The sequence below is a fragment of the Vidua chalybeata genome, chromosome 12 (assembly GCF_026979565.1).
Source record: "Vidua chalybeata isolate OUT-0048 chromosome 12, bVidCha1 merged haplotype, whole genome shotgun sequence".
Lineage (NCBI taxonomy): Eukaryota > Metazoa > Chordata > Aves > Passeriformes > Viduidae > Vidua > Vidua chalybeata.
Window position 1 is genome coordinate 13,697,780 of NC_071541.1, and position 21,001 is coordinate 13,718,780.

Genomic DNA, 21,001 nt, shown 5'->3' on the forward strand with positions numbered 1-21,001 from the left:
TGCCCAAACCAGATTCAGATTGATTCTGTACTTCCAAAAATTCAACTTTCCTTCTAACATGAAAAACATGCCTTCATTCTTCCCTTCTTTTTCCTCTATGAATATTTTTATATGGCTAATTCACTAAAGAACCTTTTCCCTGCTTTCTGTCAGAAATCCATATAGTTGATAATTGCCAAATTTGTGGATGGAAGAACTACTGCTTGTTAAGACAGTTATCACAAAATGTCTTAATTAATTAATTATTCATTGTTTAAAAAGATACTGCCTTGCAAATCCTGTGGCTGTGAGCAATGAGCCTATAGGTAATGAGCACACTTTGTGTTCAAAGAGAAGAAATAGAATGCAGTGACAGATTTAGATTCCCAAAGTATACTTAAGAATTTCTAAAAAAAACGTTATAATGAGCAGTCTTTTTCAGGAAAAAATGAAGGAGGCCAATTGCAGGAGAATGATGTGCAGTTTAAAAGGACCACCAGCTTTTCTGCAAAACGTCCTAAAGGTGAGGGGTTCCTATAGATACACAGGTAAATACATTTAACTGTAAAGCACAGTTATCACACTTTTCTTTGTTCTAAATTCCTTCAGTGTATGAACATTATAGGAATACCAAAATATTTCTTTTCTGAACTGCGTAGGCTTCATATTCCAAACACCAGTAATATTTATATTTTTAACAATAATGGCTGTCCACTTGTGGTTTGACATTGGCCCAACACCAGGCACCCATGAGAGACACTCATTCACCTCCCCTCCCCTGCCACAGCTGGGCAGAGGAGAGGAAAAAAATGTTAACAAAGGCTTTGTTGAGATAAGAAAACACTGCAAGGGCAAAACAGGCTCAACTTAGAGGTATGAAGTGAGTTTATTACTAACAGAATCAGAGGAGGATAATGAAAAGTAAAATAAGCCCTTAAAACACCTTCTCCCCCCAGCTCCTCCCTCCTTCCCACTAACAGCACAGGGAGACAGGGCATGGGAGTTTGTGTCAGTTCATCACAGAGATTTTTTCCGCTGCTCTGGGAGGAGTTCTTCCCCTGTGAGGCCATGGGGTCTCTAGCATGGAGACAGTTCTCTGTGAACTTCTAGGGCAGCTGGACTACAGCACCTGCTGCAATGTGAACTCCCCCCACAGGCACACAGTCTTCCCAAAACTGCTGTGACATGGGTCTCTCTTCCCACAGGGTGCAGTCCTCCAAGAACAGGCTGCTCCAGCCTGGAAGCAGGGCCCTCTCTCTCCCCTGGGTCTTCCACTGGATCACAGCCTCCCCCAGGCATGGCAGGGGGATCTCTGGATCCCCCGTGGATCCCCACAGGCTGGGGGTGGATCTCTGGATCCCCCGTGGATCCCCACAGGCTGGGGGTGGATCTCTGCATCCCCCGTGGATCCCCACAGGCTGTGGGTGGATCCCCAGGGGCTGCAGGGGCTCAGCTGCTTCACCATGGTCTCACCACAGCCTGCAGAGGAATCTCAACTCCAGCACCTGCAGCACCTCCTCCCCCTCCTGTGCCACTGACCCTGGTGTTCCCATGTTGTTTCTCTCACATGTTCTCACCTCCTCCTCTTCTCTGACTAAAAGCCAAAAGCTGCATGATTTTGTTTTGATTTTCTTCTTAAATATGTCGTCACAGAAGCATTACCACCCTCTGTAATTGGCCCAGCCTTGGCCAGCAGCATGTCCATCTTCAGAGCCATCAGGGATTGGCTCTGCTGGACATGGAAGCTTCCAGCAGCTTCCCACAGGAGCAATCTTTGTGGCTCCCCACTACCACAAACCAGGTCATGCAAAGCCAATACACCGTTCTAAGAGATGAAGAAAGCAGGGAACACGGGTGTGCGGAAGAGGGAAATGAAGAGTATAAAAGCACATCAATAACTAGATCAGCTCTTTATATTTTACAATGATGATCAAGAGCACTGTAAATACAAAGCTGTGACTCTTTGTTAAATTCATTAGTCTATCTTTCCTTCTATATTATGGTAAGTGCATGCACTCTGTACTCCAAGATGGCACTAGTCTAATGTATGCTTACAAATTAGGTTGGCAGACTTTTTTATTGGCTCTCATTTTCCTTTTCAAAATGTTCCATGATAAATTTTCATGTCATAGATTTGATATTTATCATATTTTCATTTTCTTGATTTCATCATAAATGTAATGAAATTTGGTTTCAGCTTTTTATTTTCAGATTCCAAACTTGAAGGTGTCCTTAGAATGAGAATTACTTAATCCTGTTGTTGCCATCATTTTTTTTAAGCTTTTCTATGAAGAGGCTGAAAGGGCCAGAAGATAAACAAAGAATAGCAATATGTTTATGTGCCAAGATTTTTAAGCCAATCTCATTTAGTGCCCAGTTTAGGGACTGTGAACTTCAGTGATTCCACAGCTGGGCAGGATCACTGTGATCATGGAAGTTGACCAGGCCAAACCTTTTCCCAAAGCTTAACTGAGCCCACAGTTTTGCAAAATAATGGAACCTGATTTCAGCCACGGGATTTTTACAATCTTTGGCAACCAGATTATAGAGCCTGGTATTAGTAATTAACTACAGAACAACTAATTAAGCCTTTAATCATCTCTTGAATAAGCTAAATGAACTGAGCTCCTGTGGTCTCAGTCCATGGCACATTTGTCAATTCTTTGATGAGTCCTGTGACTCTTCTCTGAACTCATTGCAAATGATCAATATCTGTACAACTAAAAAAAAAAAAAAAACAAAGTTAAGGAAAAAGTTTAGAATTAGCTTACAAATAGGGTTTTTTTTTCTATGTTGACTCAAGAGCCCTGTGTTTAACTATTCAGTGATCACACTTGTCTGTTTTCAACTGTGAATTCTGGCTGTGGTTCTCCCTAGTAATTCAATAAAATAAAACATAAACTGGAAATGAACAACACGCCCTTTATAGAGAAATGGTATTCTGCAGACACTTGGTTATAAACATATCAATATCTACTGCTTGTACCCTCAGGTTAGGATTAAATTAACTTGTTATCACCCCTCTGCATTACAGAGGGCAACAAAAAATTGAAGTTCTCTTCTTGGTAAGAGGACCATTTCCAGACATTGGCAAGCTCCAAACAAGATTATTATGTCCATGTGCAAGGAAAATGCCAGTAATAAACCAGATTTCTGCTGTTGGAATACATTTAAATGATTTTAAAATGCTTTTTTTTTTTTTTTTTCTGCAGCTGCATAAAGTGACAATTTTGGATGGTCTGAATTACACAAAGTAGAAAGAGGAATCATCACAGAACTCCATCTTCCCCATAGCTACAGAAAATCCCTGTATGATTGGCCAAGCCAAGATGTAACAAGCCCTTGAACTTAGGCCTTTAACTATAAGTAGTCAGCACATAAAATCATTCAATACATAGCATGAGCACATATCACATACCTGAAGGTTCTTTAGTTCTACTGTTCTCACTAACTACTCAGGACAATTTCCTTCTCCAAAAAAGCACAGTTGCCTGACCTCTATATTCCTTCCTTTTCTTTTTCCTCTTTAGCAATTCTGGAATGAATTAATTTATAGACAGGCTTGATTAAATAAATATTAGCACTTGCACAAAAAAAAGTCGTTTGGTATCTTTAGAAGTTTAAGCATTTTCCAAGTCTTTTCAAAACATCCTGCATTAATCATCTCACAACCTTTCAAATTCTCTCTAGGACGATTTATTTTTCATCCCTAGTTTAAGACTATTGTAGGAGTTTTGGCTCCTCAGGATTCTCAAGTCAGAATCCTAACTTTGAAAAGAAGCTGCTATATCCACTGCTTCCCTTACCAGACCAATTTATCTGAATTAATTTGCCTTATTACACAATATCCTTGCATGAATTACCACAATTGCTAGTCTGGAATGTATTAAGAGGAAAGCATCTAATGTCCTTTTAGATGTCTTTTAGTATAGTTAAAACACAGAAGAGGAACCAGAAAAGGAGATTAGGCAGCTTTCTGCAGACCAATGACAAATATACTGTAGATATTGTTAGGAAACTTTGGCACTTTCCTTCTAAATTTTCCTTTTATTACTGGCTTGAGAAAAATAAATAGATAGGTGCTGCATAAACACTGCAAAAATACAAATTCCTGCTGTCTGATTAAAGGCAAAAGGAAAATGAGTAAATATATATCTGAGTTTAGTTTGCATTCCAAATTTTTAGACCAAAGTCCATCACTTCTAACACCTAATGTTGCTGTTTGCTAGTACAATGTGCACTTACATCAAATAGGGGACTAGATACCATCCCTTCTAAACACTATCTGCAAAATCAGAGCAGAGTTTGTGTACAGAGCTAGAATAGCACACATACTGCTAGAAATATTCGCAGAAGTTTGAAAGCATAAATCTAATAAAGGATTTCCCTTCACCTATCCTATATCTTTCCAAGACAATTCTAAATCTCAGCAAGGATATAATTAAACTGGTGCCAATGTAAGCTCTGGTCAAATGATTTGAAGATTCTGGAAAATGATTCACTGGAATAAACATGTTCTGCCACACTCTTATGACAGAACTCATGCGAGTCCCATATGCAAATCATTAACCTCATTAAACTGCTAAACTGCCACAAAACAAAAGCTATTACAGAACTGTCATACTTAAAACATTCTTCCATAGAAAATTTCAGTATTATTGCCAACTGAAAAACACAGATAATACACAGTTAATCAACAGCTTCATTTTTAAGCAAGGGCGTGCTTTTGTTTGGCCAGTGGAATGATGAAATAAAGCAGCTCTTTTCTTACCCTTATTGTACATGTTGGTGGGTACTTGGACATCACTCAGACTGATATTCACAGGCAAGTTGTTGAAGTGGTCGTTTGGCACCAGAATGAACTCCTTCCCCAGCTCCAGATAGTTTCCTTCTTCATCTCGTTCATTTATGAGCACAGCATTGAAGTATTCATACTGCAACAGAAACCCACATTCCCTACTCAGAATGCACATTCAGCATGAAAATGAGGTTTGAATGGTTTAGTACATCTATCAATCCCCTGATTAACATCTTCAGCTAGAAGAGTAGAACAATACATTTTTATCCTCTCTCAGATTCCCTCTGTACTCTTCATACAGGTACATTTATGAAAACAGATTTATCCATACATCTCAAGAAAACCCCATATTGTTTCAGTTCTCTGGCTGCCCTGAAAATATTAAGGGCAGTCCAAGAAAAGCTCTAATCATAAACAATATTTGTCCTATTTTTAATACAAAGTTTTCTAAATTCAAATATTTTTCTGGAGGATTACTTAATTATGAATTCTGTTTAGCTTACTTCCACCAGATCAAGAACTGCTGTCAGTGCTGAACTTAGGCCCTGACAAACTAAAAGTGTTTTTACTTCTCAGGAGTATTAACTACAGCTGTAGATGTGTACTCAATGTGTACTGACTGACATTTCCCAAAATTATTTGCTTTACACTGAATTTTAGAAGTGCAGATCATAGCTGGCCTTCTAAAATACGCATGCTTTAATCTGGATATATAAACTTAATAGTGACTTATTTTGAACAAGAAATAATTGTCTGCCTGTTAAAGATTCCTGAAGACTATTTGTCCTATTTTGTACAGAACTAGAACCAGACAAGTAAAAGAAATTTAGATAAAATTTTTTATATCTTTATTACCTAGTTTAACCAGAAATTTTACTAAGCTTTGAAAGCAACAAACAGTACAGACTATTTTTTAACCTCTTAAATACCTTAAACCTTGGCAGCACTTTGTGATGTGCTTCCTAACTGGAAGAGGCCAAAGTTTAGTGTCTTTGAAGAATCACATTAATTTAAATATGAGTCTCTGCCCTAATATCCATTTGAGAGCAAATGTATATAATATTTAAACATAAATCTACATTTATTTGAGAAAAAAGTATTCTGTACTATAATATGCAGCAATATACTGTTCTTTTTGAACTGAACTTAAGGTACATATATAATGTATAGAATAATTTCTACAGAAATTCACATATAGACTTGGTAATTTTAAGGATGTAAATTTTATTTACCCATGGCTTTTATAATACTTTGTAAATGGAAGGAAAAATGGACAAGTTACAAATAAGGATGTCAGAATATACTTGAAATCAACTCTAAACAAGCATTTTTTAATTTCATTCTGTGGATTATTTCCTTTTCCAAAGTTAATTAGTAGGCAACCTCTTTCATCAAGTTCTATTAGTGGCAAGGCTAGCCAACTACTAAAACTGCTATATTAAAAAAAAAAAAGGAAAGAAGAAACCACTTATTTTACAATTAAGGGTATTTAGGACTGATTGTTTCTTCAGTTGATTTAGCATTCATTGATTTATTGGTCTGAGTCTGTATTTTCTCTTCTCAATTCTACCAGTGTATACGCAATAATATGATTTATGTTTAGATTTTTTTAAAAAGCAAATTGTAGTCTAGAGTAGTCCTTATATTATTGCAGATTATTAATATTTTCCTGTTTAGTTTTGGGGTTCTGTTGGATTGGGGCGGGGTCGGGGGGGCTTGTCTTTGACTTGTTGAGGGTTTTTTTGCAAGTGAGAAGCCTACAAAAATAGTGTATTTAAGGCAGTCCTGCAAGTTCTAAGGATTAAACATCAGGTAATGTATGCAGCTCAAAAATACTACTGAAAAAGATGAGCATTTAAGCAGAGCTGTTATACAATGGCTTCTTTTGGGCTCTTCCATTCCAAGGAAATTATTGAGTGTGACAGCTGAAAGGTGATAGAAAGAATATTAAAAATTGAAGAAAAAATATTAAAGTAAATCCATCTGGCATTCTGACACTGCATTTGAGATAAAGCCCAAGGGAAAGAGGATAAAGTCCTGTTTGCTGACAACACAAATACTCTACCTAAGCTCTTGGAGAAAATGACTTCAATTTAATCTTGTCAATGGAGGTCAGTCTTTGATATAACCTTAACTAGGTGAGTTCTGAGTACACACCATGTAACACACCAGAAAATTATTAGTCTAATAAATAACAAGATAATTATCCAGGTTAGGAGCAGACTCAGCTCTATCGTGACTTGTCCAACAGATGAGTTTACTCCAGCCATACCTAGAGACCTGCAGGTGAGTGAGGAAATCTCCTTCATGACAGCTGTTCCATGAATCATTAGAACTAAAAATCAGCTTTTAGACTTTAGTGCATTTCAATTTGCTCAAGTAAATACATGGGGTTTTTTTGCTTTTACATTCTTTGCAGTATCTGCATCATTCTGCATGTTTGATCTGGCATTTTGAAAGCCCACGGTGTGTCATAATAATAAGGCAAATAGGAATCTCAGTTTTCAGTTTTATTCCTGTAAGGTTTTCCTAGTGCAAGCCAATATAAAGGGATCAGTGCCCAGCAGAACAAGCACTGGACCATTCTGCCCCAGCAGGGAGCTGACCATATTTGAGACATCCCAAATAATCCTGTTGCTGACAATCTGCAGAACCCTGGGCTGCTCTGCCATGCCCTGTAATCACAGGAGACAGAGACTTATGGGGCTGTTACAGAACTGATCACAAAATTGCTTTACAGCATCATTCATGCTGCCAGGCAGAAACAAGTTTGTTTTAAAACAAAAGATACCTTCAGCCACAATAAGAAACCACGTGCTGTGTGCTCGCTTAGGATGGCTGCCAAAGATTTATGTTAATTATGACAAAAATTAATTTGTTCAAAATATAGAATAGCAAAACAAGGGAAGTGCAAAGTTTGTGGCCTGCAATGAGAACCACAGGAGTAGGTCGGAGGTGAGAAGTGATCTGCAAGGTAAGAAGGAAAATTCTTCAAAATTCTCTATTCCATTTTAGCCACTTATTTTGGCATGATGTCTGAGCTAAACAAGCACCTTGATAACAATAAATATTTGTCTGAAACAAAACTTCAGTAATTTAGATGCAGTATTGAAAAGTATTGCACAAATCTCACATAATTGCAGTGTTGCACAAGACTGATATTCTATATTGCCTTTTACATTTATCATTCTGTAAATAGATATCCAGTAATGCCTAAATATTTTATCATGTATTTGTTAACACTGTAAACAGCATGTTTATTTAAACATAAATGTTTACTATTAACCTTAAAAGATATATTATAATGCAAACTGCCTTTGCAACTTCGAGAGTATTTGGCATAAGAGCACTTTTTATCACTGCATTTTAAAATGAAGTGTTTTGGTTTTTAACAGCATGAAAGAATGCAAGCCACAATTTTAGCTTGCTATATTTTTTTTTTCTAAACTATAGAAATTATTTTTACCAAGACAGCAAAAAAAGTCACATTCACAGAGCAATGAGGACCAGAAAGGTGTAAATGGGAATGATTTGCACTAATGAGCCAGCATTAGAGCAATATTTGGATTACACTGATAATTCTTAACTACTCAAGAGCCATTTTCACAGTGTTTCTGTAACTTTGCAGCTCATCTAAAGAGAAAGTTAAATGTATCTGAAAGATACTAAATTAAGGAAAGTTCATGGCATTTGCATTGAGCCTCAAAAGGCTAGAGCATCAGAGAAAATGAAGTAGCAGCAAATAACATGGAAAATTAAGGAGAAAGCAAAACCTACCATGAAATTACAGAGACGGCTAGAAATGCACAGTATTTGAAACATCTACAGTTCCATCAAAATAGCTATTATAACCAGAGTTTAAACAAAAAATACAAAAAGTTCATTTTCTCAAGACTGACAAATAAGAGACATCTCAAAGGAGAATAGAAAGATTCATGATATGTGAAAAGCAAAATGAGGAAAGTTTTCCATTCAGAGGGAGGCTGTCCTACTAAGAACACATTGGAGACAGCAATCCCCATTCTGGTACTCGAGCTAAAGAAGAGACAAACATCTGAATGCATATCTGTTTCTAAGGCTCAAAAAATCTCTTCTGGCAGTTGTCCAGTAAGGAGAATCTATGTTTTCAAGCATATGATTAAAGCTCTTGTATTCAATAACTTGGTCTGTTTAGCAAGCATAAAAGGTCATAAAAGTAAAGTGCCTCATCAAATAAAAACTTCTGAATTTTAAAAAGCTTTTATGTTTGAGAAAACAGCATCTCTTGTTTTAAGAGACAATCTTTATAATTTCCAATTATTCTCTGAAGGTTCCTCCTTGCTCCTCTCTAGGTACATCCAGCACTTTTCCCCCTCTTTTTTATGTCTTTATTTAGTAGCAAGGTGCAAAAAACTCCTGGGATTTGAAAATTTGTCATCAGTTCCACTTTAATTATGGAAGTAGTACAGAAACTTTACTTGCATCCTTGAAAAAACAACTGATCTGTTTTCTACCCAATCAAAATAAGATGACCTTCCCCCAGGCTATACGTTCCTTTCCAATATGATACCCTATTAAAATTTCCATAAAAGAGGATAAATAAATAATACTTCATTATAGTATAAAATCTATTATAGCAGTAAATTGACAAGACATCAAGGTCTCAGACTTGTAAGGAATAACTGATTCACTGAATGTACAAAGTTATTATAATGGCTATTTTAAATCATCCATTAAAGTTAAAAAACATCACTTCAGGTTACAAGTTTCAGATGAAGCCTTCTTTTCCTTTACAGATAAATAACTTCAGAAATATTTACTTTTACATGCAAAAGTTCTCAAGAGTCTCTTCTTTGGAACAAAAACTCTTTGGTCACTAAAATTTAGTAAATAAAACAAGGAAGGAGAAAACACTTATGCGACAGGCTTTTAGTTTAATATTTTGGACACCTTGACAAGCCTTACTGGATATCTATAATTTTTTTTTTCTAGAAGAGCAAATATTCAGTGTGCTCGTTTTCATACACATAAGAAACCTTTAAGGAATACTTTCTGCTAAAGACCAAAACAAATCCCTACTCTGGTGACATCGTAATTTTTCCCTTCTCCCAGTGTGTGTAGGTTATAAAGATTCCAGTTGCATGGAATAGTGAGTTCAGAATCAGGGATCATGACCCTAGAGATGCATCATATCATGGAATAAATGTAATGAAAATTTCTAGAGCAATGTTAAACAAGACTTCATGACTTAAGTGAATCATCTTGCAACCAGAACACAATCAGTGTAGAGTCTGTGCATTTGTGGAGGTTAAGCATTTCAAACACAGAATTCCCCCCAATCCCAGAGAGCCTGCAGCCCAGTCAATGACCAGGCAAAGCCTGCAGCCAGTCACTGTCCAACACTGGGACAGGGTGGAAAGGCAAAAAACCCCACCCTGGCAAATCTAGCAGTATGGCCGTGTGGCCCTTGCTAAGGCTTATCATCTCTGCACACACTGCTGTGTGAGCGGGACAGGAACCCTTCTGGGGCTGGGGCAGCCCCTTCTCAGCTCCCTCCTGCTCTTCCACCTTGGCCTCAGCACAGGCAGAGCTCCCTGGGCTTCTTCCCATTCCTGGTGGACATGGGCAAGGGCTCTACACTTACTGCTCCAATTCAGAAACAGACCCTTAGAAGTGGCTCGATTTTCTTACTAATAAACATGAGAGGTTTGTTGGGCTTTATTTAGACAATACTTTGGAAGCAGCAGCAATTAGCCTAAAACCTGTCATTCCAAAAGGACAAACTTTGCAAAGAAAACAAGGGAAGACTAATAAGTACTTCTGAAGGCTTTAGGATGCTAAAACATTTTTGAACACACTTGTATCAAGCTTACATTTACTTCCAGCCTGCAGTAGGGTTGATCCTCCCTTTTCAAACTAGGAAAAACAAGATAAAACATTACACAGTAAGCCATTATTAGATTAATAATATTTTCAGAGCATTAAAGACTTTCACAATGTCTCATTTTATTTTTAGGTTAGAAGTAGCCTCCCACTGATATAGGTGTGGCCAAATCACAGATGCTGAATAATTAGATTAAGCAAAACACATACCAACAGGTTGTCAGGATGTCTTTCTTCTAAATTCCACTAGCTCAAATATTCCCCAAAACAGTTTTATGGGGCTGACCTTTTTAAACAATTTATACCATATGGGTGTATCCTTACAGATGCAAAAAAAACTGCAAGACTTTAATTCATTTTAACACCATTTTTATTACTAGCTAGAACCACAGGATTTCTTCAGTTCTCTTGAAAGCCCTACAGCTAATACCAAGCTAATGAACAAGCAGGATCAGCAACTTCTGCAAAATAATTCTGTAAAAGAGAAGAGCAAAATGGCAGACTTGCTTCAAAATCAAAGCACTAATATATTCTGATGTTTTTAATTTTACCATGAGGTAACCAGTGAATGGTGCTCAATATAGAACATTAAAAAAATACCATCCATACAGTTTAAAACGTGCTATAGAGATAGAAAAGCAAACTATTTCACAAACAGATAAGATGAAAACTTTTAAAGTGAAATCAGTGTCGTTCTGTGCATATTCAGCTCCTCTGACACATTCAGGTTGATGACAACCTCAAGGCTGCTTCCAATTATGGGCAGGGACGTTATGTGACTTCTCGGTGCCTTTCTACAGTCACATGCCCTAAGTGCCTCATTCCGACTTCCAAGCAGGAAGAAAAAAAATATGTCTCGAGCTCTGCATCTTCTCTGTCTCTCATGAGAAGCAACTTTATCCCAGACTCCTCAGTCTAAAGCACACATGTGTTGCTGCTCTGGGCTCAGCAAGGGCCGTGCAGCCTCCCCAGCACAGAATGCTCAGGGACAGGACACCCTACCTATAACCTCGTGCTGGGCTGGAGGTTCATACCTGCTCCCAAAAATACAGAAAGTAACAAGCAGGTCTTACCCAGCAGTCAACATTTGAACACTAACCGTGGCCCTGAATGATGAATTAAAGATGTACTTTACCAGATTTATTTTTTTCAGACCAACAGGGGATAATCAAAATAATTAAATAGTGAAGAACTAGAACAGAACAGAATTTCATGGTGCTCACCACAATCCCATCTTTGTTTTGTTACTTCCAACCACCCACCAACACACAGGAGGTTAAATTAATATTATTGACTATAAAAAGGAAAGCAAAAGAACACGTGCAACATTATTGAATTTATTTGGGGGTAAAGTGAGAGATGAGATGTTGAGCAACTGAACATATACAAATCCTCTTCAAATGATTAATGACTCTCTCAAGCAATACAGAAATTTGGTCAGCTAAGCCCACAGTTGAAATAACAAAATCATGACAATGAGTTAATTTAATAAAAGAAAGACACGTCTCTAGAGTAAAGGGGGAAGGACGATGGCATCTATTTTATTCATAAAATAAGTTTGAAGTGTTTAAAATCATCTCACAGGGTATCACAGAGTGTGCACATACACTTCTCTGATTCTTTACAATTTTGCTTTGTACTGATCGTATGAATAAAATTTTAACAAAAGATGCAAAGAAAATACTTTTTCATGTCACACACTAAGTTTTTTCTTGACTCCATTCAGCAAGTGTGAGTCCTCGATACAGAAATTCAGAATGCACATAAACCAGCTGAGGCAGGTTTACATCAAATATGAGTTTTTATTTGCCCTAGGGAGAGAGCTGGGAGACAAGGGAGGTTGGAAAGAGGGGCAAGTTAAAAACCTGGATATTGAAAAATATCTGTGTAGGTAAAATGAACATCTGCACACTATTCCCATCCCGAACTTGTGAGAATAAGTGAGTAGTAGAGCCCAAGAGTTAAGTTTATGAAATACAAAAACAGTCTCTTTTATGTTTTCAACTTCTAACCATTTTTCACATCAAGCAAAGACAGGCCAACAATGATAAATATAACAGCAGCAATAGAAGAACACATTACATAAACTGAATTTGTCAGAGCAACATCATGAAACTATCTGGAGTCTGGACAACTATTTCTTCACTATATTAAATTCTCAGATACTCACATAACAATTTACTGGGATACTCACTGAGCTGTGGACTGTGTTACTTTTGGAATCCTACACACAACTTCAGAGTTATGGTCAAACCAGAGCACAGGGAGACACTGTGAATGCAACTGAAGAAACAACTGAGATTTTCAGATGCACTACCACCATTTCCATGTTCCAGCTCTAGATCGTGTGGTAATTTTATCTGTCCTAAATTAAAACACTGGCAGAAAAGCTGATCATGCAAATTAAGTCAACCAGAGGCAAATTTCTAGTTTGGAATCCATTTGGGGAGTGGGATAACTGGTACTTTTATGAATCATCTACCCCGCAATCCAGCTTGCTGCTCTGTCTTGTTTACAATCATTAGGAGTTGAGGTTCAAGAAGCAAGAGAGATAACATCTCCCAAAGACTCTGAAGAATCCAAGAAATATTCCTAAGATGGGTTTTGCATGAAACATCTGCTGAGAGCTAAGGACATCCCCAGCAGACATGGGCAGCCCAGACTGGGTACATCTTGTATTTGTGCATTTCCCTCAGCTCAGCAGGAAAGATCACACACACAGAGGCCTCTTAGCCATCTAAACAGTTTAAAAAACATTTTTTAGCTCTCTCTAGTTACTCTCTCTAAACATCCTAATTTCCTATTTCACTGCTCCTTCCTGTCTCTCTGGTAAGGGATAAATTGAAAATAACAAGAGAAAATACAGTATCATTCAGTCACAAATGAGTCTGAAGAGCTCATCTAAAAAAAAACATGAAGAAGCTCTCATTCCTACCAGATGTTTATCTGAGATCCTGCATCTTTTGTTCAGAAGTCCATCTGAACAATGACATTTTTAAGGGCAAATAGCATTTTTTTTCTTAATTGTTACTATCTTCTTAATGGAAATGATGATATACAGGTATATAAATTCCACTGCATTTGTCTACATTGAAGGAGAACAGCTGAAAAAAATATTATATAAATTTGTTAATTATGGTTGACAGGAAAATCCTCCATTGCCTTTAAATATTTATTGTAGAAATAAAGATTAGTGCTAATATAATATACTCCCTAATAAAAAAGATTTATCAGTTTTGAATATGTTGGCTCTGAGTTTATTGCCACAGCTAAAACAATATTCTCTAAATATTGTTTAAAAATATAAACATATTTACTGTTTATAATGGTTATTTTCATCGATAACTATTACATTTAATGTCTTTTACTCCCATGCTTGCTTCATTTTAAGTCTGTGACAAAATGTACCTGTATTGCCAATAGACTTTTCCTGGTCATAAGCCATCTATAACCACTGCAATTCAGTGTCATCCTGAACAAAAGGCTTAGCCAACAGGAAAAGGTATTTGGAATAATGAGAAATTTGTGAAGCTGACCCAGAGGTTATTAATTCAGGCTTCCTGGACATAAGTTTACTGCACAGATGACTTACTCTGTGTAGATTCCAAGGGAGAAATTACAGTAGATATTGTTACAAAAGCCTCCAACTGCCAGAAAAAAGATCCTCCCTCCTAAATAAGGTGCCATGAAAGCACTTCATTAAGCAATAGCTTGTCGTTAGCTGTTTTTTTGAAATAATATATGGCACGACTGGACCACACAGGCATCTGAGCAACAATACCTACAACATATCATGGAGAAACCCTGAAATGTAACACACATCTCAGCCATTTACTGATCTGTAGTTTAAACAAACATAGAGACCTAAAACAGACTTATAAACTTCAGTGACATAAATATTTTCAAAGACAGAAAGGCTTATGCTAATGGATACCATTCAAAATGCCTAATGTAACACACATCATCCAGAAACAGAAATATGCCATGAATAAATCCTCAGCAAACATTCAGGTACTTGGAGCACAAATATGAGCTTAGTTTTACCTGAGCTATATGCTGACACCGAAAATTTGCAGGGTTTGTTTATAGTAAAGCTGATTGGAAATAATGAAATGTCATCCCTGAAATATCTCTAATTCCCATTCTGAATATTACTGTATTTAGAAAGAATTTTACAACAGGAAGACTTATTATTAATACAAGCTTATTTTCTAATCAGAAGAATGTCTCTACTTATATATATCCTGTACTTTAACTGCTTTACAAATGACTTGCATATTTGTCAGCATCTTGGGTTCAGTTAGACAGTGACAAGCCATAAATACTTGAAGGAAATGAGACACATTCGATTAAAAAAGCTTCTCATCTCTGTTACAGCTATGCAGAGACTTTGATGTGAATGGTGGGTGCTGCAGCTGAAAACAATAGCTGTCCATTTATCTTGGAGCATATACATGACTAAGAGGCTAATCTGCTACAATACCACTTTTATGTACAGAAGAATTAGGAGGGTTTGCATCTGCACATTTTAATACCCACTCCCCAAATCCTGTGTATGACTGTGCCAGAGAAGGTGAAATAAGCCTATTTTTTAGTGCTTCTCCATAGCAGTTGTTCTGGCAGAGTTCAGCTCCCAGACACTCCTGTGAGCAGTGGCCAAAGAGCAAATCACCTGCCTGCTCTGCACTAAGGACATGTAGAGAGAGATCAGAGTGCTCAGAGTTCATGACCCACGCACAACACTGGCATCATCCAGACAAAGTTCAGATGTTATGCTGGGGTTTCTCCTACCTGAGCCTCACAGTAATTACTGAAAGGCAGGACTCAGGCAAATACTAACAAATAGCAAAAAAAGAAAACAGCCCTGAAAATACAGCCAGCTTTACGGTTCTACATGGAAAGCAGCAAGATTAGTTCACTGATGTTTTTGCCAGCTAGCTCTGATATTCTTGTTTCTCAGACCTTTAGAGGATTTCCAAAGACAGCCTTTGTACACCTCATCACACTGGGCAGATCTGCTGAAGTGCTGCAAGATGGCAGGTGAGGAGATTCACCCTTCGTATTTTCTTATTCTATTCATTCTTTGTTTCTTTCTACTTTTCTTCAACCTAGTTTATAACAAATGCCGGAGAAACTAAAGCAGTAAGTGTATCACCAGCCTGCTAGAAGTAAAAAATCAGATAAAAAAGAGAAACTTCTTACTTTCCACCAGCCTCATTGGTGTCATACTAATTGTGTCTCTGCTATTAACTGCAATTTAGTAGGTTAATGAAGTTGGGAAATTTTAATCTTGTTTCTGAAACTCAAAATTTTTCCTCCCACTTCAATTTTTCCTCTCCCCAAAAGCAAATTCTTTTACTTCAAATCATAAAATCAAGCTTATCTACTTATTTCTGCAACAAAGTCTTGAAAGATTTGATAAGTTGAAACTTATTCAATTTTTCATTAGAAATTCTTTAATCACTTTGTTAAAAGTGCAGGGAAAAAAAAAAAAAAACCACCAGAAATCAGCATTATATATATATCTCATGAGAGAGATCAGTCTTGATTCCTGAGCTGCAAGATGGGAATTATCACACTTGTCATACCTGCAGAACTGAAACTGCCTGATGAAAAATCCCCACAGCATTACTTGCCCCTCAGAGCATCGCTGGTACTTCTGTGCCCTCAGATGCTCTGTCTGATGTATCCCACCTGAACAGCACAGAGCAGCACTCCAGAATCCCTGCCCAGCTCCCCACAGGCCACACTGACTCAGAGCAGTTCCAACTGCCCACACCTGAGTGCAGCACCTGCCCCTCCTGATCCCAGCACTTCAGCTCCCTAACAGGTTCCCTTTGGAATAAACCTTCCCACAGTGTCTAATTCCAGGCAAGAGCAACCCTAGCAACATGAAGAATCTAACTCTCTCAGATTTACCTCCTGAAATAACTTCACCTCTGTAGTCAGGCCATGCTTCTATTTTCAACAGCAACAAAATAATTACACCTGCCTGCATCTCAAAGCCTGGAGAAAACTCTTCTTTTGACCTCATGGTTACAGGCAAGATAATCAGGGCATCATTAATTCAGAATGATTAGACAGTTTCCTAGCATGCTGTTAGTATGTATGAATTTGTCCCACTTGTGTGGATCTAGATCTTTTAGCATCCTAGAATAGCTCAAAACCCCCAGTCTTACGTTTTACATTTTCTATCAAGCCAATAGCTGAAGCATCACCATGAGTCACAGAGGCTGAGGAGCTGGGGACAATCATGTGTTGAAATTATAAACGTCAAAAGGCTGTGATTCACTGAAATCAAGCGCCTGGTTTTAATTTATTTATATTAAGCTTCCACATTTCTGAGACATGGTTTCACCCAACTGCTTCCCTGAGAGTGTAAATCACCATCAAAGTACAGAAGAGTAAATCTGCAGAACATAGCTGGGTTTGAATGTGACGCACAGCAAACAGTTGCAAAAGCATATATAGGGATTCATTGTTAGAGCTGCTCCAGTCTTGGAAACATCTCCACATTTTTCCACAGTTTATGCAGGAATTCAGAATGTTGCAAGTATATAATTAGTATTAGATGTGATTAATTCATAGTGTGGGAAAATACAGAAAGAACTGAAATAGAGCTTTGTGAATCTCCTTTCTCTCCACCCAAACTGCAATCAAGCATATGCCTATTGACTCTCTGAACATACTGCCAGAACCCAATTTTGGAGCTGGCATTTTTCTCCTCTGGCTGTAATACTGAATGCTTCATTTTTCAATGTCACACTATTTACCATGCACATATTTTAGTCATATCATTTCACAGTATGGTTCTGGGGCTGGTTGGCTCACAGCTTCTTCAAATCTTTTTCCTTCATTCTCCTTTCTTTCTCACCAGAGTGTTTGCCAACTCTTACCTGTCTCTATTTGTAAAATAAGAACAAGCTATCTTTGAGAGGCACATAGTACAGACTTCTAGGAAAAAAAAAATCTGCAGATTTCATCTGCATGGTTTGAGAAGAATCAGTTTTGATTCTACTCTGGCTCACTCTGGATTTTGCACTCAGCTATGCGTCAGGATCAGAGCTTCCAAGTTTACTTGTAATGCTGAAAACATGAAACCCAAACCATTTTAGAGTTTGATACACAACAATAAATCAATCTTCAGACTACCGCCATGAGGCTCAAATTTGCTTGAGGAGTTCTGTGAACCTTAGCAAAAATTTCATGGAAATTTAGCTTTTAATGATAGCTGAAGTCCATCAGTGCTTGGCATGGTTCCACAAGTTCTAACATAAGGTTTGGAAAGGGCTGGCAAGCACAGTCCTTAGCTGGTGTTTACTTACCTGCAATCAGCAAGAATAATACATTCCTAATGCATGCTCAGTTTCTGAATTTGGTGTGTATTTCACCATGCTAAAATTAAATTTAAGTGAAAGCAAGATGACAGAGGAAAAAAGTGATATAGGGAATAAAGCATGGGAAAAGGAATTATTACTTTAGTTCTTCTCCACCCAAAATTCCACATGCCTCCTGAAAAGATAAGTGAAATGGAAAAAATAAATGCCTGGGTGACTTAAATATTTAATTCTCATTCTCAACCCTTACATTTGGCTTTAAATTTGGTGTGACCTCTGCTGTGATTAAGTACAACAATGCTGTACAGCACAAGCCAGGGCAGCAACTCTCTTAATACAGAGACTGAAAAAAGTGAGCTGGAAGCTGTTATTACCTTGCCTACACAGCACTGTGCCCAAGTTAATTAGAATTATTATCAGGAGACCCTATGACCTCAGAGGCAGCCTTATCCTTCACAGATCACCTGCTATCAAAACCCCAGCCAACAGCTTCCTCATGGCCCTGGGGCTGACCACACAGACCACAAAGGATGTCAGAGAAACCTGGATTCAGGTTTTTTTGATCATGTTACCCAACAGTAAGTTACAAGGCTCCCTTTAAAGTGTCCTGAGCTACCCATCTCTTACTGTGATTTGTTAAAAAGAAGCATTCCATACATTGAAAACAGGAAAAAACATGAATAAGCAAATTATATTGTAAATGACATATAATAACACTGAAAGTGCTCATAACGCACTTCTCATTCTAATCATAACTTCCTACTCTGTTAATAACTATCATTACGTTGATTTTAATATAAATTCTCCCTAATCCCTTTCAATCAAGGTTATTACTTTTGTCAGCTAAAAAGCATTGATTATATCCATAAGCTCATCAATTATTATGTTGTTGTCATTCTGTAGTAACTATTTTTTAACAAGGTTCAACATATGTAGGGGTGTAAAAACTGAAAATAAAATCTCTCTCTTAAACACACTTTATATTTTTAGTCCATGTTTATCTGGCACTTATTGGCCTCCAAGTTATATACCTACACTAATAGGGGAATAAACCTCCTTGTCCCAGTATTTATTCAAAAAAACCCATGTCATGTACTCTCTCTTCTCTTAAATTCAGTGGGTTTTTTCTTTTTCAGTTTTATTTATAAAAGGTTATGCTTACTGCAAATTCTGTCCTGGAACAGACTTTATTAGATTAAAACTAATTTCCTTCAAAATGTCTGCCCTTCTACATCTGAGGAAAGCATCCTGACTTAATATTGGAAGAGAAGGGAAAAAGCCCTAGTTAATTCGGGGAAAAAATATGCACAGAGCCCCCACCATGACAACAGACATGCTTTCATCCCTGTATGGCACAGTCTTCTCCCACTCTGGGGCTCCCTATAAGCTGTGCCCAGGGTTTCCCAGGAGGAACACCCCAGTGCTGGCCTGGTCCCTGCTGCAGATCCAGCTGCAAGCCCACCAAGCCAGCCCTGCCCTGCAGGCAGCTCCTGCTCCCAGCCCGTGCCTGCACTTCTCCAGACTGCAAGCAATATTGCAGGAGTTGGGGTGCAGCTGCAGGATTGGAAGCCCTGTACCAGAGTTGCCCCTTCTCCTTTTAGTTACCCTAAAAGTGGAACGAGCAAGGTCATTTATTGCCAGACAAGACATTTCCTGATGCTGGCAACTTGTCCACGTCAGGGTGAGGAGACATCACCTGAAGATCACCACACCTCTCTGTTTTAGTGACAGGTGTCAGAGGCATGCTGTCCTTGTGCCCCATGCTGGGGAAGGGGAGGATGGACACTGTGAGGAGGACATGGGAGATGGACACTTCTCAGGAAGCACAGGGGGTGAGATGGATGTGGTGTGAGGGAGCTGCTGTGGGGTCAGAGGGTGTTTACCTGTCCCAGGAGCTGCTGATGCTGCAGATGGTGGCTCTTGAGCAAAACTGGCATCTGCAAACCCTTGACATGGAGCTCTCCAAGCAAGGGCATGGAATTACTCTTGACAAATGGAACTGCCAGCCATTGTGCCTTGGGAGAAGGAAACCCAACACTTGCCCCCATTTCTGTGAGCCAATAGAGCTCTGTGAGGGTTTCTGTTCTCCAGATACACCACGTGAGGATGTGCTTCAGAAAAGCTGATACAGAGTCTCTTTTCACCACTTAAATATTCATAGGAAAGGGAAGTAATGGGGAGCTTATTGGGAAGAGATTACAAAGGGAAGATCTGATAGTAGAGGAGAACGGAACTACAGAGTGACCTTAACTGCTACGGTCCCCAGCGAGTTAATGAAATTACAGACTAATTTAACCACATCCCTAAACTTGCCCTTCAACAATTGCATGGTCAAGACATTGTATACAAACAGAGAGGTCAGCCTTTGCTAATGACCACAAAAAGCTTCCTCAGTGCAGCAGTGCAGACAGGCTGCAGTTACAGACTCGGGCGCTGAGTCACGGACTATACCCTTCCCTACATGTGCAAGGCATTAAGTGTTCATCACAGAAACTTAAATAAATTAAATCATTCCATTGCAAATGACAAAAAGGGAACTTTCAAGTTGCACGGTTATTATTCAGAGATATGGAAGCAATAAAGTTAAGGTTCCACAGGCAACCTTAGCTCTGGACCTTGGTCTGCATGCAGTGTGGCTGTTAATTCTATAAACCACTAATAGTTCTGGTTTTTTTTCTCAAAAAGAAGAGAATAATAGTTTTTATTGGCATACTGTCTATCAACTCTCAATAAAGGTAGCTCTACTGCATTTAAATAATCCTTTTTACTGACATATTTTTATGCACTAACATATTTTCCCTCTATTCTCACATTTTGATGTTCCAAAATCACATTTCTCTCCACAGAGCTCAAACAACCCTCACCTCTAAGAAACCGAGCAGGGTACAAAAGGTTTTCTCCATAGATCTACCTCTCTGCATTTTTGTATTAACTCACAGCATTCCACATGTGCAAGAAAATGCTCAGATAAATCTAACTTAAGTGAATGTGCAGGAGGTCTTTATATGCCTATGAAATTTTTCAT

The 21,001-nt window shown here is 38.1% G+C and overlaps 1 protein-coding gene across 1 annotated transcript in view; it reads right to left on the bottom strand.

Moving 5' to 3' along the window:
* The window catches only part of CACNA2D3 (calcium voltage-gated channel auxiliary subunit alpha2delta 3), a 389,950-nt gene that overhangs the window by 232,022 nt on the left and 136,927 nt on the right, over positions 1 to 21,001 (bottom strand). Inside the window, exon 5 of the mRNA XM_053954145.1 lies at positions 4,751 to 4,913. Coding sequence (XP_053810120.1) covers positions 4,751 to 4,913 — 163 coding nt within the window. The remainder of the gene's footprint in view (positions 1 to 4,750; positions 4,914 to 21,001) is intronic.